This window comes from Macrotis lagotis, chromosome 2 (genome assembly GCF_037893015.1).
Source record: "Macrotis lagotis isolate mMagLag1 chromosome 2, bilby.v1.9.chrom.fasta, whole genome shotgun sequence".
Classification (NCBI taxonomy): domain Eukaryota; kingdom Metazoa; phylum Chordata; class Mammalia; order Peramelemorphia; family Peramelidae; genus Macrotis; species Macrotis lagotis.
In genome coordinates this window covers 343,417,061-343,432,558 of record NC_133659.1, presented here as the reverse complement: position 1 = coordinate 343,432,558, position 15,498 = coordinate 343,417,061, and the positions used below count along the sequence as shown (strand labels likewise).

General features: G+C 51.3%; 1 protein-coding gene across 6 annotated transcripts in view; it reads left to right on the top strand.

Annotated features, from left to right (window-relative positions):
• Positions 1-15,498, top strand: part of LOC141515584 (rho GTPase-activating protein 8-like) — a 103,149-nt gene that overhangs the window by 14,048 nt on the left and 73,603 nt on the right. For 3 of the 6 annotated variants that reach the window (XM_074227311.1, XM_074227312.1, XM_074227310.1), the window contains exons 2-3: positions 496-583; positions 11,565-11,678. In XM_074227311.1, coding sequence (XP_074083412.1) covers positions 11,575-11,678 — 104 coding nt within the window. In that variant the 5' untranslated portion in view covers positions 496-583; positions 11,565-11,574. Of the gene's footprint in view, positions 1-495; positions 584-11,547; positions 11,679-14,678; positions 15,489-15,498 lie in introns of those variants that run through there. The other 3 variants (XM_074227316.1, XM_074227309.1, XM_074227314.1) reach the window with 2 other exon arrangements.

Below are 15,498 nucleotides of genomic sequence, written 5' to 3'. Positions count from 1 at the left end.
CACTAATTACCCAGACCTGGGTCTGCATGGCCAGATTTAATCATTGTATTTAGGGTTTTAGCTTCATCTCTTTCCTTCCTTCCTCCCTCCCTCCCTCCCTCCCTCCCTTCCTTCCTTCCTTCCTTCCTTCCTTCCTTCCTTTCTTTCTTCCCTCCCTTCCTTTTTCTTTTGTTATAGGAGAAGTTTTATATGGGAAAGGAGGAGAAAAGAGCTTTTCCCTCAAATTTCTAGGCTATCAAGACCAAAGACATCAATAAAATACACTTTTTTAAAAAGTTTTTTGTAAGGCAGTGAGGTTAAGTGGCTTGCCCAAGGCCACACAGCTAGGTAATTATTAAGTGTATAAGATCAAATTTGAACTCAAGTACTCCTGACTCCAGGGCCAGGGCCAGTGCTCTATCCACTGCGCCACCTAGCCGTCCCTAAAATGCACTTTCTTAATAGGTCTGCCCTGTACTTCTTATTCCTAAACCCTGTCCTTTTCTTCCTCTTCAGGGCTTCCGTGAGCCCCAGCAGGTGTGGCCATATCCTCTCCAGCTGCCCTTGACCAAGATTCTGCCAGACTCCTCCAGCCCCTGAGCAGGTAAGAGCAGTGGAGACATGAGGGTCTCCTGTCCTTGAGGGTCCCTTGTGCCAGAGGTAGATGGAGGCTCTCACGGAGGATGTGCTAGTCGCTGCCTAGGATCCAGATCCACAGGTTCGACATTTGCTACCTGGGTGACCTGGAAGAACTACCCCTTCCCTCTGGGGTCTGAGTGCATCTTATTTCTAGAGCCACTTTGTTCCCCACAACTTGTGACATAAGGCATGAAACCCTTTATCATCCCATTTTCCAAATGGGTAGACTAAGATTCGTGGAAGAGCCATGGAGACTCAAAGATAAGAGGAAATCAAGTCTAGCTCTCATTTTATGGTGGAGAAAACTGAGATGTCAGATGGGGAGATCTGCCCAACAGAGGGGCAGGCACAGACAAAAAAGCAGAGTCTGTTGTCCCCGTCCACATCTCTGGAGGTCCTGGCTAGAAGCTATCAAACACTTAGAGAACACCTGCTGCTTCAGGACGTCTGCAGCCCAAAGTGAGGGCCTCCCTCTGAATGGGCTGGGAGGCCATTCTCTGCAGATAGGTCTGGATATCTGACTCTTCCCATGCCCCTCCTGAGTTCCCAGAGGTTCTGTTCTCTTTGACTGCATGGCCAAATCAGAGCCTTGCAGTGGGCAGTAAGGATAGGGGAGGCCCAGACCTGACTTCATGAGCTGATAGCCTAGGTCAGGGTGAAGACACAGATGTAGTTTGACTTGATCAGGGTAAGAGAGGATCTGATGAAGGCTCCTAGGACTCCCTAAGATCCAAGAAGGGAAGGCTTCCGGAGAAGGGAGTGTTGAGGGAGCCTTTGGACCTTTCAGACTAAATCAATAATGGGGACAGAGGACATGGGAATCCTAGGGAGCCGGTACCATAAACATGAGAATGGGTGCTGGCCCTACAGTCAGGACCTGGGTGCAAATCCCCACCCATCAGGGACCTGTGACAAGCTGCCTCATTTACCTGGGCCTCAGCTTCCTCCTCTGTAAAAGGAGAGGAGGGTTCTCTGAATCTCATCAGTCAAGGCTGAGAGGCAGGAAGGTTGGCTCTTAGAGGAAAGAGAGGTTCCAAGCTTCACTGCAACAGACTCTCAAAAGATGGGGTGGCAGGGGCTCGTGGAGGCAGGGGGAGCTTGACCAGGTGAACAGAGGTAGAATAAACTCAGACAGAGTTGTGGGGGTGGGGTAGGCAATGAGATCCAGGACTAGCCTGGGAGGCCTGAGCAGAGGACGGGGGCCAGGTTGGAAAGCCATCAGCAGTGCTGTGGAGAATACAGGACTGGAGCTGCAGCCTGCACTTGGACATGGGGGGGGGGGCTCTGGGGAGCCTTGCCAATGGACCCTGGTGGACACTGGTGAAGCCCTGCCTCTCTTGCTGCCCGGTCTCTACTTTCCTCTGTCGCCTGCCCTTTACCCTCTCTCCACATGTTGGTCTCCCCTCCATGTTCAGCTAGGCATCCTGGAGATGAGGTTTGCTGCCAAAGTATGGAAATCTGCCTCTGAGGAGGGAGGAATCACTGTTGAAATCATTATTTCACCATGGGCTGAAGTCTTCCCAGACCAGTATTTTGACTCAATGGCTTACTGATTTCTTCTGGCTAAGAACACGGGGAGCAGGAAGGGGGGATTTAAAAAGTCAGAGCAAGGGGAGGTGGGTGGTAACCAGGGAGAGAGGCTAAAAAGAGTGTGGGGGGGAAGGGGTTAGAGCTAGATTGAGGAGGTGTTTGGATACCAGGCTGAGGGGTGTCTATTTTGGGCTTTAAGTCATAGGGAGCTGCTGAAGGTCTTTGAGCAGAGGAATGGTGTGGTCAGTGTGTCTTGGGAAGATGGTTTGAGTAGCTGATAGAAAGATAGATTGTCAATGCAGGGGACATGTGGTGAGGGGGGACATGTGGTGAGGGGGTGGCAGGTGAGACAGAGCTGATGCACTTATAGAATGGATGTGCTCAATTCTTTCCAATCAGAGGTGAGGCTCAGCTCTGCTTCACCTGCCACCCCCTCACTGTATGTCCCTGAGAGAGTCCAGAAGCAGGATGTGGTGGGGGGAGAATGAGGAATTAGTTAAAAATAACTGGGTAAGAGGGTATGAATAGCTTGGCCATAGGAAAAAGGAGGAAGGAAAGAGGGTGGGGGGGTGGCATTAGAGGTTGCTAATGGAAGCAGAGCCTGGATTTAAAATCATAGGACTGAATACAAGTAGCATTAACTCTCTGCATATCACTTTCCTCTTCTGTAAAAGGAGAACCCTGGACAGAAGGGCCAGAATGGAAAGTCCAAGATCTATGTGATGTTGACAGGATCTGGCAGCTGATTGGCTGCAGGGAATGAGGGAAAGAGGAAAAGCCAGAGATGATGCAGAGGTCTGAGCTTTAGTGACTAGGAGGATGGAAATGTCATCAGGAGGGGTGAGAGGAACCCAAGAAGGGGGCTGGGGGCAGAGAAGATGGGAAGTTTCTTGCTGGAACACTCTAAGGGATTTCTACAGAAGGTTTGGGGCCTGACAAAGGGGTTTATCTCAAGAAACTTCCTTGGCCTGGATAACTTGGCTCCGGATCCTGAGTGAGTGCTCAGCTGGTTGACCCCTGCCCATCAGGGGTAGCTTCATAGACCCCCCTGCCCCTTGCTCTGAGCCCAGCTGGCCCTTTAGCACCGCAGAGGTCCTGCTCCCAAAAGAGGGGTTGTGGGTTGTGTGTGTCTCTGTCTCTGTGTGAATCTGTGTGTGTGTGTGTGTGTGTGTGTGTGTGTGTAGCTGTGTGTCTGTGTGGGTCTCTGGGAAGAGCTGTTTGATCTGTAAATCAAACATACAGAGCAGGGCAGGAAGAAGGAAAATTAGTAATCTCATTGTAATGGGAACATAGACTGTCAGGTCTGAGAGAGATATGAGAAAAGAATGTCAGAACCAGCAGGGTTGGGGGGTGGGCACCTTAGGACCTAGTACCCAGAGGCTTCCTGGGGCCTTGGAATAAATGCTTGGTATAGCATTTGAATGAGGTTCTCTTCTAATGGCCTCATTTTACAGAAAAAGCAAGTCGGAGAAAGAGAAAGGGGATGGGGGGGGCTGAGTACTGGAAGGTGCTTTAGATATGAATTATAGTTACCATCATCACCATCACCATCAACACCACCAACACCAACACCACCCCCAGCAGCACCATCATCATCTGCCCCCTTCAGGGTGGCAAAGCACTTGTACACCTCCTGACCTCCTCTGAGCTTCCCAGCGACCCTCAGAAGCAGGCAGAGAAAATATTCTCTCTCCTTTACCAATGAGGGAACTCCTGCTTTAGTAGCCATGTGAGTCTTTGTGCTCTAGCTTCCTTATCCAGCAAAAGATTAGAGGGATTAGACTGAGGGACCCATTCTCTAAGGCTCCTCTTTATCTTGACTTCTGCCTGGCATCCCCCACTTCTTACAGGGTGGAGCAGGATGGGTATGAGCTTTGACAGATGCCCAAAGAATTTGCACTTTCTCTTTCCCTACCCCATCTTTCTATCTGTCCCCTCCCAAGTCACTTCATCTATGTTTTAAGCCTGCTTTAGGCCTCTGCCTGGCCTCTCCTCTTTTGTCACTTCAAGGGGATTCTGGAGATGACAGCTTGGGCTGATTTGAGACAGGAAGGCCGATCCAGGTCACCCCCTTAAATCCCCAGCCAAAGAACACAGACATCATGTTTTGTGGTGAACTCTTCTGTCTTAGAGTGGGGAAGCCCCTGGGGAGCAAGATGAGCAGGCGAGGGGAGTTCTGGAGGGCAGATTGTAAATGTCTATAAACCACAGATGGGGAGCAGCCGCCTGTGATCAGCCAGGCTCAACTCATTGCTGCTCACTCTGAAATCCCACTGCCATTTTAACACCTTTTTTTTCATCTGCTTTGAGATGAGCTGAACTGAAGGAGATTTAAAAAGACAACACACACACAGCCTCCTGTTCTTCCGAACCTAAACTCCTCAAGTGACTCCAAGTGACAACAGTTATTCTCCTGAAGCAGGTAGGCTCTCATAGGAAACCAGGATCACAGTTGCTTACAATGGAGGCACATGGACCAAACCTGAGTCTGGCAATTGTCTTGGAGAAAGTCTTGGCAGAACTAGAGTTTTTCCCTCCCAGACTCTTCAGACTGCAATCATTGAATCATAGACTCGGGGTTCCATTGCCTTGCTCTCGTAGAAAATCTTGGACTCTTGAACAATTAGAATCTTTGAATTATAGAACCAGAAAGTCACAGGCTCATGGAATTTTCTAATCTTCCAGTCTTAAATTCATGCAATATCAGAATCCTCCCTGTTTTAGACTCAGAAACTTGAATCTTATGCTCACAGAACCTTAGACTCATAGGACATTTTCTCTTACACTCAGAGAGAATCTCTGTCTCATAGAAAAAAACCTTGGAGATCATCTTTTCCATCCATTCATCTATTCATTCAACCCTTTTCTCTCTCTCCCTCTGTCCATCTGTCTAGTCATTCTATTCATTCATTCATCCAACCATCCATCCACCCATCTGCTTTCCATCGATCCATCTGTTCATTCATCTGATCCTCCTTTTTCCCTCCCTCCTTCCATCCATCAATTTATCTAATCCATCCAAACATCCATCATCCATCCATCCAGTGCCAGGGGACACTCTGGCTCAGACATCTTCAGTGATAACAACTGTACTACAGTGGATCAGGGTGGGAGGACCCTGGTCTGGTTTTCTCACCTGTAAAAGAGGGACAAACCTGCTTATCTTCCAGCCCTCTTTAGGAGGTTCCAAGGAGATGACTCAAATGTGTGAGCAGCGCTTTGTATGAACTGGCTGCTCACCTGGGCAGGCTGTGCAGAAGATCAATCAGGCATTTATGAAACATCTTCTTTTGGGGGGCTCAGTGCTAAGCACTGGGGACCAAGAATGACGCCAACTCTGCTAACAGGGGGCTAATGTTACAATGAGGAATATAGAAAGTGAAAAAAAAGTGCATTTGTGCAAAAATATGCAAAATGTGAAATCTGGATAGTTTGGGGGGGGGGGGTATGAACACTAGTGACTGGAGGAGGGAGAGAGATCAGGAAGGGCTTAATGCAGAAGAAGATGCCCGAGCCATGAAAGAACAGAGGGCTTGGATTCTAGAAGCCAACATGGAGTTGGGGAGGGGCAAGCATCCCCGGCCTGAGGAATAGCCAGGGCAAAGGGTGAGAATTGGGAAACAGAGCAGAGAGGTCAGTCTGGTTGCAGTGCAGAATGCAGGCAGGGACAGGGAGTATCCAATGGTCTGGAAATGGTCAGAGCTGGCCATGCTTCATAAACCTTATATTATATGAAATTAGGGTTTATCTTCCTAGAGTGAAAAGGAAACCACTTGAGGTGACTGGGTAGGAGGATGTGGTAATTATATCTGTCCCTGGGGAAGAAGGCTTTGTTCAGTGTGCAGAGTGAGCTGGTATTGTGAACTGAAGGCAAAAGCAAAGAGATCAGAGTGGAGGTGGCTCCAATAGTCCAGGTCAGAGGGGATAAAGCCTAGATTAAGGGGGGAACAGGGATCATATATTTGTGGAAATAAAGAGGGAAAGATTTGGCAGCTGATGGGCTGCCACTCTGTGGGGTGTCATGGCTAAACTGGGAGACCAGCAGGAGAGTGGCAGCCAAGATGGTACTAAGGAAGCGAGATGAGCCTAGTGGTCAGGCCAGCCAGGCTGAAACATTCTGGAGGCCTTTAGGGATTCAGGCTTTGAGCTCCTGGGAGAGACAGGGACTAAGAGTTGTCAGAGTAACAATTAAACTCATGAGAGGCAATGAGGTCACTGAGAAAAGAGAGGGTAAAAAGGCACAGAGGAGGAGTAGCTAAGTGGTACAGTGGATAGAGCATTGGATCTGGTGTCAAGAGGACCTGAGTTCAAATAATTGAATTAATAATTACTTTGCTGAGTGACTTTGGACAAGTTACTTAACCCCATTGCCTTGCAAACAAACAAAAAAAGATAAAGGAACACAGGGGAAATAGGGGTCATTAGATGGGGAAAGGAATTATGATGCTCACACTATCTCATCAAGCTCTTAAGAGAAAAATGTGTTACCTGGGAAGTGCTCTGGAAATATTCTTAATAACATCAACCAAGATGGGCCCTCTGGTGCTGTTCCCTAAGGAATATGACAGAGGGAACTCCTGGACCACTCTCCTGAGCTCTATCAGTGTCTCTTAAGAGAAGTCCCTTGTCCAGGGCTGTCTAAGCAGTAACAGACAGAATTTGAACTGAGGTCTTTTGCAAGGGACCAGGTCCCTAGACAGGGAGAAGGTCATCCAGTCCTTTATTCCTCTCCTTTGGCGCAGAAACCTAACTGAAGGGATTTGTCCAAAGTGGGGTTTGGACTTCTCTGTTTCCAGAGCTTCTTTCTTCTAAACCCCAGTGCTTTTGTGGAGAGAGAAGGACAGAGACAGAGAGAGATGGGGACAGAGAGGAATAGTTTCATCTGACTTGACTCTGGACAGCTGTATGGTCCCTCTGAACCAAGGGAAAGATTGGATGGTGAAATATGTTTTAGAGTTTAATACCTCTAATAATCTGTTTAATAATCTGTACCATCTAGGCTGACCAAGTATCTCTCCCCCACCCCACTCCACCCCCATTGTTCAAACTGTGAGAGGAGGTCAAAGAACTTTGCACCCTCTGGGAAAGCCCCAATCAACAAAACAATGGATTCCTCCATTTGCCTGAAAGGATTACGTTTTTGACCTTCTACCTCTTATTATCTCAGCTCTGCTCTCCCAGCTCCCACCTGAGCTGCTTTCACCTTCTTTGGGGAGTAGCCTTCTCTATGGAAGCCTTTATCCCCCAAACTCTCCCATCCCTTTGTCCTTCTCCACTACTTATTTTGTTTCCTACTTATGCTGCTTATCTGGTGAAGCTAGCCTGCTTGGAGGGGGCATAATCCCCAAAGATTTGCTCCTTTGCTCTTCTCCACAACTTGGCCTGATTGCTTGTCTTTTGGGGGAGGCAGCCTACTCTGGGGGAGTGTTAGCTTTCAAATGACCTCCCACACTCTTTTTCCCTCTTACCTGTCCTTGCTGTTCTCACCAGCCCTGCTTTCTTCTTTCCTGAACACCACTATTTCTTTTTTTTTTAATTGGGCAAGCCTTTATTTTTTTTTTAAGTCTTTATTTTAAGAAATAATTCTGTGCCTTGTTAATTATGATCTCCTTTGGTACATTTTAAAAAATTAATTAATTTATTTTAAATTTTACAATTTTTTCCCTAATCTCTGTTCCCACCCCCCCCAAAAGGCAGTCTGTTAGTCTTGGCATTGTTTCCATGGTCTACATTGATTTCAGTTGAGTGTAATGAGAAAGAAATCATATCCTTAAGGAAGAAAAATAAAGTATAAGAGAGAGCAGAATTACATGGTAAGATAATGGGTTTTTTTTTTCTAAATTGAAGGTAATAGTCCTTGGTCTTCTTTGTTCAAGCTGGACACTTCTTTCTCTGGATGCAGATGGTATTCTCCATCACAGACAGCCCCAAATTGTGAACACCACTATCTCTACTGAAATTCACTATCAGCTGCTTCTCCACAGAACTGAACTCGCAAACTGTTTGAGCAAATTATGACTTAAAATCTAAGCCTTTCTTACCTTCCTGAGTCTGAGAGATTGGTGAGTTCTTCCCTAGAAAAACCCATAGGGATCCCTAAGCTTCCTTTTCCTGAGGCAATTTCTCTTAAACCCTCCTCCAAGTGCCCCCTCCCTTCCTGCAGGACCCCTGGCTTCCCAGCCAGAGCTGATGGAAGCTCTTTTTCGATTCAGTTCCAGGGCTCCCCGAGGATGAGTTGTCACAGGGATATATATCCCTAAGCGACCCTGCTGGGCAGACAGGCTCTAGGGACATAGGACAGCCAGGAGTGGATCCAAGACATGGATGAAGGAAAACTGAGTAGAGGAGAGAACCTAGGGGTGAATCCTTCAAATACAGGCCTGTGGAGCTGTATGGAGAGCCAATCTGGCCAGAACCACCCTTGGGGCAAGCAGGGAAGTGAAGGATATAAACCTATGCAAACTGTAAACCCTGCCCTCCTGAGGTTACTGGGTGGAAGGAAGGAGATCCAACCATCCAATCATGTAATTCATGATCTTATGATGGGGGTCCTCTAATGCAATGAATGCTGTGTGACATCTGAGGAAGGAAGAGACCAGAACTAATGGGAAGGCAGAGGAGTGGGCTTCCTTGGAGGCATGTAGCATTGCAGTTGGGTTTTATGGATGGATTGGAAATCTATGGGCAGAACCAGTGATGGCACAGAAATCAGAGGCTCACCATATTTCCAAAGGTTAGGAAGATGCAGAGTTTGTTCGTGGAAGGGAGTGGTGTGGGAATATGTTGGAAAGATGTGGTGGCCCCCAATGATCAAGGGCTGCAAAGAGATGAAACTGGACTGGAGAAGTAAGAGCCATTCAAGGTCTGTTTGTCCAGGTGAAGAAGTGAGAGTCAAAGATAACAAGGTGTCCAGTGCAGCAGATGGGGTGAAAGGCATAAATGAAGAAAGGGGACAGCAGGAACATCTGCAAAATGGAGAAAATGACTCTTCCCCTGGCCATTGACCAGGGGCCCTCTAACTACCAGCCAGTTGGAGCCAGTAGGTTTGGGGTCAGCTGCAGAAGAAAGGCATAGAGTGGCAGTGACCAGACAGACCAGAGTTTGAGGGCCATCTTTGCCACTTCCTTGTTGAGTGACACATGGCATTCCTAGTCCCTACATCTGTTTTCTTCCAAGGGTACTGAAAGGACAGTGAGCCTTCATGGCAAGGGGTATGAAAGTCACCTATGATAGGGTATCCTCATGCTGTCCTGCCCCCATTGGCACTGGGAGATGGGGCCAGTCAGCTTCAGGATCTGGTCAGGTCTCCTTGTGAATACACTTCCAATAGGATTGTAAGCATCCTAACAAAGTTCTAGGTGGGTTAGGGGGCAGTGAAAAGAACACAGAGCTGATGAACCAGTACATTTGGGGTTCCAACCCTCTCCTGTTAACTACATAGATAAAACACTAGACCTCTCTGAAACTCAGGTTTCTTCTGCGAAAATGAAGTATTCTCTGAAAATTCTGATGCTCTGGGTTCAAAATCCCCTTTCTGATATGATAGTTTCTGTTCCTGGTCTAAGGCCCCTCCCAGTCCTAACATTCCCTGTGGCAAGGCACCTCCCAGCTCTGACATTCCTTGTTCTAAGGGCTCTCCCCTATTCTAAAAGCCCCTCTGAGCCCTGGAAGTTCTAAGTTCCTTCTATTCTTTCCTGATCTCAACTGAGTCTGATTTAGATTTTTGTCAGAACTGGATTCATCTCCTTTGACTTTGGGGACTTTGGAGGAATGACCAGGCTAGGAGTCCATCCCCATGTTTAGGGGACCAGTAGTGGGAAAAGGGCTAGAGGTTGTTTCTTAAGGGTCTAAGCCCCTCAGTTTGGGGCCTGAAATCAAAGTGGTCTTGAAACTGAAGATCGCTTGTGTTCTGTAGGTGAGCCAGAGGCCTTGAGCAGGGTCACTCAGTAGGAGTTGGGATTGGAGCCCAGGTCTCTGAGTCCAAAGCTTGGGTCAGCTGACTCTCATCTGAATAGGACCAGAGGTTGGATGTGCCGGGCCACCAGAGCTCAGACACTCAGCTTCCTGATTGTGGCCCTCCCCTTCTTCTGTCCAGCTGAGCCTGGACCTGGCAAGGCCCCGGGAAAACATCTTCCTTCCTCATTGATTACTGTGTACTCCAGATGGAGGGTGGCATGTGACCAGAGCAGGGTGAGCTCTTGGCCAAGGCCCCATCCCCAGGTACCCAACCAATCCCTTGGCAGTTCTCAAGCCCCAGGGTAGCCCAGAGATGGCCACCTGGGAGGGCAGGGGAGCCTGGAATGGGCTTGGGTCAGAATTCTGAAAAGCCTCCCTTTGGGATGGAGGAAGATACTGCCATCTTTGAGCTTCCCCAGACTATGGACATCATGGCAGCTTGAGGGCCCCGGGGGCTGCCCCTCCAGCCTCCTAGGGGCAGGCAGCTCAGTTTTAGGCTGGTGGTCAGGGACCAACGATATGTCTTGTCCTTTGGGGTCCTCATGTGATTTCCCAGGACCTGGAACGTCCTCTTTGTCCCGATGGGGGGGGCTCACCCAGGATGCCCTCAGGTACCTGCAGGGCAGAGATGAGCTCATCTCCTCCCCTTCCTGCTGTCTTTGGTGCCCGAGGAGTCCTGTGGCACCAGGCTTCCTCATCAACCTTATGGGGCTGGGCGGACAGGTCAAATCCTTTCCCTCTTCAGGGCCAGTTTCCCCTTCTGTGAAAGGATCTTTGGGTGTCCTTGGAGCCCTGGGTCCTAGTAAGCTCTCTGCACCCTGCCCACACTGGGGATTTCTGGGCACCCTGCCCCTGGCCACGAAGGGTGGCCAGAGACCAGTCCCAGAGGGCAAAGCCTGGCTCCCTGCGAATCCTCCTGAGCCTCCTCCCCTGGACATTTGAGGACTTGGGGGCCGGTGCAGTGCTAGCCCTGAGGCTAGTGCTGGAAGTCCCTCCACCAAAGCAGCCTCTGCTAAAGGGAGAGCCCGTCCGGGATTCCGGGGCTCCATCTCCGAGGTGGGGGGAGAGCTGGCCCCCGCGGCAGGTTGGGCCAGGTGAGCCGGGGCGTGGGGAGGGGGCGCCTCGCTCCAAGTGGGGGGGCGCATGGGGGGCCTCGCTCCCCGGCCCCCAAGGGTGCGGGGGGGGGGCTGGTTTCCGGGAGAGGCCGCAGCTGGCGAGGCGGAGGGCGGGGCTCGGGGTGACAGCTGCCGGGAGGGGGGCGGGGGTGGAGCTGGAGGGGCGGGGGGCCCCGGGGGGCGGGGGGCCGCCCCGCCCCGCCCCGCCCGCGCCGGGCCGCTGCCCCGGGCCGGCAGGAAGGCCACGGCGCCCTCCGGAGCGTGTGAGCGCGAGTGGGAGCGCGTGGAGGCGCGGGCGCTGAGGCGGCCCCTCGGACCCGGGCCCAGCATGCGGACCCTCCGCAGGTTGAAGTTCATGAGTTCGCCCAGCCTCAGTGACCTGGGCAAGCGAGAGCAGGCAGCGTCGGAGGAGCGCGGGGCCCAGCAGCGCCAGGCCTGCTCCAACGCCACCTGGAACAGGTAAGCTCCCCCGCCGCGGGGGCCTCCGGGTCCCCAGCTGGCAGAGGGGCGGCTGGCTGGCAGGAGGAGCCCCCCCCCGTAGTTCGGGCCCTTTATCCAAGTTGAGATGGGGGGACCCTCACTGTTAATGACCACGGACGCCCGCAGTCAGGCCGGATCCCTCTGCCCAAGAACCTTCTTCTCTCTCTGATTTATTGACTTTTTACAGTTTTATTTATTTAAGACCATGGGGTTAAGTGATCTGGCCAAGGCCACCCAACGTGGGCATTACGAAGTGTCTGAGCCCGGATGGTCCTCCTGCCTCCAGCCCCCCCCCCCCCCAGCTGCCCTTTTTTCCTTCTTTGTCACAAAGGTTGAAGGAGAGAGACTTGAAAGTGAGGGTGATGCTGAACCCCTTCTCTCCGGGGAGCTTTGCTCTCCCAGCGCTGGATGCATAACTGGGGAATCAGCACTGCCCAGATGGGGGAAGGGGGGACTGGCCAGGGTCCCCCTTCCACTGCAAGGAGGCATTTTATTTTATAGACAAAATGAAATTTAATTTTGAAAGAAAGAAAAAACTGCCCAAGAGAGATGAGAGAAGCAAGGCTCCTCCAGGCTCCTCCAGGCTCCTCCAGGCTCCTCCGCAAGGGTTGCCTCGGTTACCCCATTGTTCTGGGACAGCTTGCTGTAACCCAGGCCCTGGGCTCTCCTCTGCCCTGCTAGAGCATCTCAGCGCAGCTGCAAGCCCAGTGGGGGACTCTTAAGTGTCTCCTTGGTCCCCCCAAGATGGGGGGACCCTCTGGAGGAGGAGATGGTGAGGTCACATTCCCTGTCACCATTCACTCCTGGTAGCAGTGGAGAGAGCACTGCCTTGGAGCAGGGGGGGGAGTTTGAATCCGGCCTCAGACACTGGACCCCCATTAGCTGTGTGGCCTTGGGCAAGTCATTTTACCCTGATTGCTGACTGGAGGAGAAAGTGAGGCTGAGCACACAAAAATCCAGTCCATGGGGTTGTCATGGCATCACCTCCTGATGTCATGGTCTTCATTATTATTTTTACTATTATTAGTGATAGAAAGCCAGAATGATTATGAGCATCTTCTGCTCCATTTTCTCTCCGGGTCATCATCCCCACCGTGGGCAGAAAGGAGGATGCCTTGACACAAGACTGAGGCTGCTTCTTCAGAGAATTGATTAAACTGGGGGTTGGGGGGGTTCCAGGCACAGATTGTTCTCTTCACCATAGGTGGCTAGCAAGCCCAGGGGAGGCAGGAGCCCAGGCCTTCTGGGGGTCTGGAGGAAGCCCTCCACTTGTGTCTGAGCTGGAAGTGAGGAGACACCCTCCCAGTGAGGGACCTTGTATGAGGGGCACAGGGGTGACAGCTGCAGCGGGGGGGGGGGGGGGGGGGGGAAGCCAGCTGGCCAAGGGTTTGAAATTCCATTGTGGAGCTGCCGATGCCCTGGGACCTGCCTCCATTCCTCCTCCAGGTGGAATGAAAGGGGCCATTCATTCCTGGGCCCAGCTCTCGGCAGGCTGCCGTGGGAGGCTTCCGAGAAAGGAGAGAGCTGAGGCTTCCACAGCCCAACCCACCTCTAGACCCACTGGGAGAGGAGCAGGGTTCTGGAGGAAGGGCCTTCAAGGTTTCTCTGAGACAACCCATCCCACTCACCCCCAAATCTCCTCTCATGGCATCCTCAGTTGAAAGCTGGAAGGAAAGTGAGAGACCAGATGGGTTCATCTGTTAGTGGTTCCCAGCAAATAATAAATGCATAATTGTCCTCTTACCCAGAGGAAACCGAGTCTCAGAGATCATATGATTAAGAACCCAAATCTGGGGCTGGGAGGAAGGTCAGATCCCTTCATTTTATGGCTGGGGATATTGAGACCAGGTCCTGCAGAATGAGGTGGGGCCAGAATTCAAACCAGCTCCTGGGGCCCAGGTCCAGGCTCTTGCCACTGCCCCTGAACAGCTGTGGCAGCCCCTCAACCACATATCCCAGGGCTGTGCTGTCCCCTCCAGGTCAAGACTGGGTCAGTCAGAGGGGAGATGGCAAAGTCCCCACCTCTTCCATAAAGAACTCTAATCCTAACCCTAACCCCACCGGGTACCCATCAGTCTTGATCCTCTTTGGAGCTCTGGGAAAGGTTAGCCCTCTAGCTTTACACCCAGGCAAACTGAGCCAAGGAAGAAGACATCATTTGTCCAGAATCTTGAAACTGGACGCAAAGAAATATTGATGTTTTTCCACTTCCTAGGGCTGAATGCCCCAGAATTAGAAGGGTTCAAGTTAGTTGGGATGACCCTAATTGCATGTCTGTGTCCTTATCTCCAGCATACCCCCTCATGACCAGGTAGTCTTGGTCTGTTCCTCTTCTAGGCTGAGGGCAGGGGGAGACTCCTAGGCAGCCTTTCCTGGACCCCTTCCAGGGCCCCAGTAACTCTCAGCTCTTAATCACTTGAAGAATGATAAATAGCAATCATCCTTAAGACTGACAATGTATCCCCATTTGACAGTTGAGGAAACTGAGGCTCAGATAGGTGACTTGCCCATAGTAACAGAGGAGATGGAATTTGAACCCAGGTCAGATCCTGGAATGTGCTGAGTCCACTAAACTCTAACCCCCAGAGGAAGCTAAAACAGGCTTGGCAGGGAAGGGAAGGGATGAACATTCTGATTCTGTCCCCTTTAGCCCACTGAGGGTCCCTCACCTTTTGGAGTGGGGCCTAGCAGTGTTTGTTTGGGGGCCTGGGATGGGGGTGGGGGGTGGAAGGGAGAGACACCTGTGGTCTCCAAGGTCCCAGTGACCCAGAGATCTTAGATGTCTCCTCCCCCCCTCCAGTCTGTCTCCCTTCCCCACCTTGTGTAAACAGGCCCCACCTGGAGTTGCCCAAGGTAATGGGGGGGTGGGGTTGATCTGTCTAAGGATGACCTTGGCTGACCAGGTGCTGGAGGAAAGGGCCTGAGGAAGGATGGGGAGGGGGGGGTCTGTGCAGGTTGGTACAGGTCTGTGGGGGGCACAATAAAAACAGGTTCTCCCTGTGGTTCTGAAAGCTAGAGGGGGCTAGGAATCATGGACCCTTGGCCTTCTCCAATCCCTGGTTCTTTACTGGAGACCTGGAAAAGGGAAATGATTTGCCCCAGGCCATGTGAAGGAAGGCAGGGAACGGTGGGCACTCTGGTCCATCCTGGTCTCCTTGCCTGGTCCATGGACCAACCAGATTTAAGGTGCTCAGCCCCCCATCCCCCAACTATGAGGCTTTGCTTGCTCATGGGATCTCCTGGATCATGAAATCTTGGGAATCTTCCAGCTCTTGTCTGAACAGAGAGCCTCGTCTGTCCTGTGTCATAGGAGGATCCTTGATTTGAAAAAGTCCAGGCCTGGGGGTCCTAAGACCTCTAACCTTGCTGACAGCCCCTGTGAGGTCCTCTAAGTTTGTATAGCCTCGTTTTACAAATGAGGAAACTGAAGTCTGTGTGGGTTTTTCTGGGGGCACCTCCCCATCAGCCTGGGCAAGACCAGAGAATGTCAAAGTAGCATCAGACCTGGGAGGGGGGAGTATAGCAGGTCATCCAGGCAGCTGGGGAGGGGAGGGACTGGAGTCAGACAGCTCAGAGTTCAAATCTGACTCCAGACACTTAGCAGATGTCTGCTTCTGCTTCCTCAGCTGTCCAGGAGGTCAGTGGGGAGGGGCTTGGTCCTCACCACATGGAGTTACAGGACTTTCACTGTGGACACTCCAAGGAGACCTCTGGGGCAAGAAGATGGTAGTAGCCTTGGACCAGGCTGAGGAGGCGGGGCAGGTCCAGAGACTGGGGAGTGGAGTTTTGGTAGGTCAGC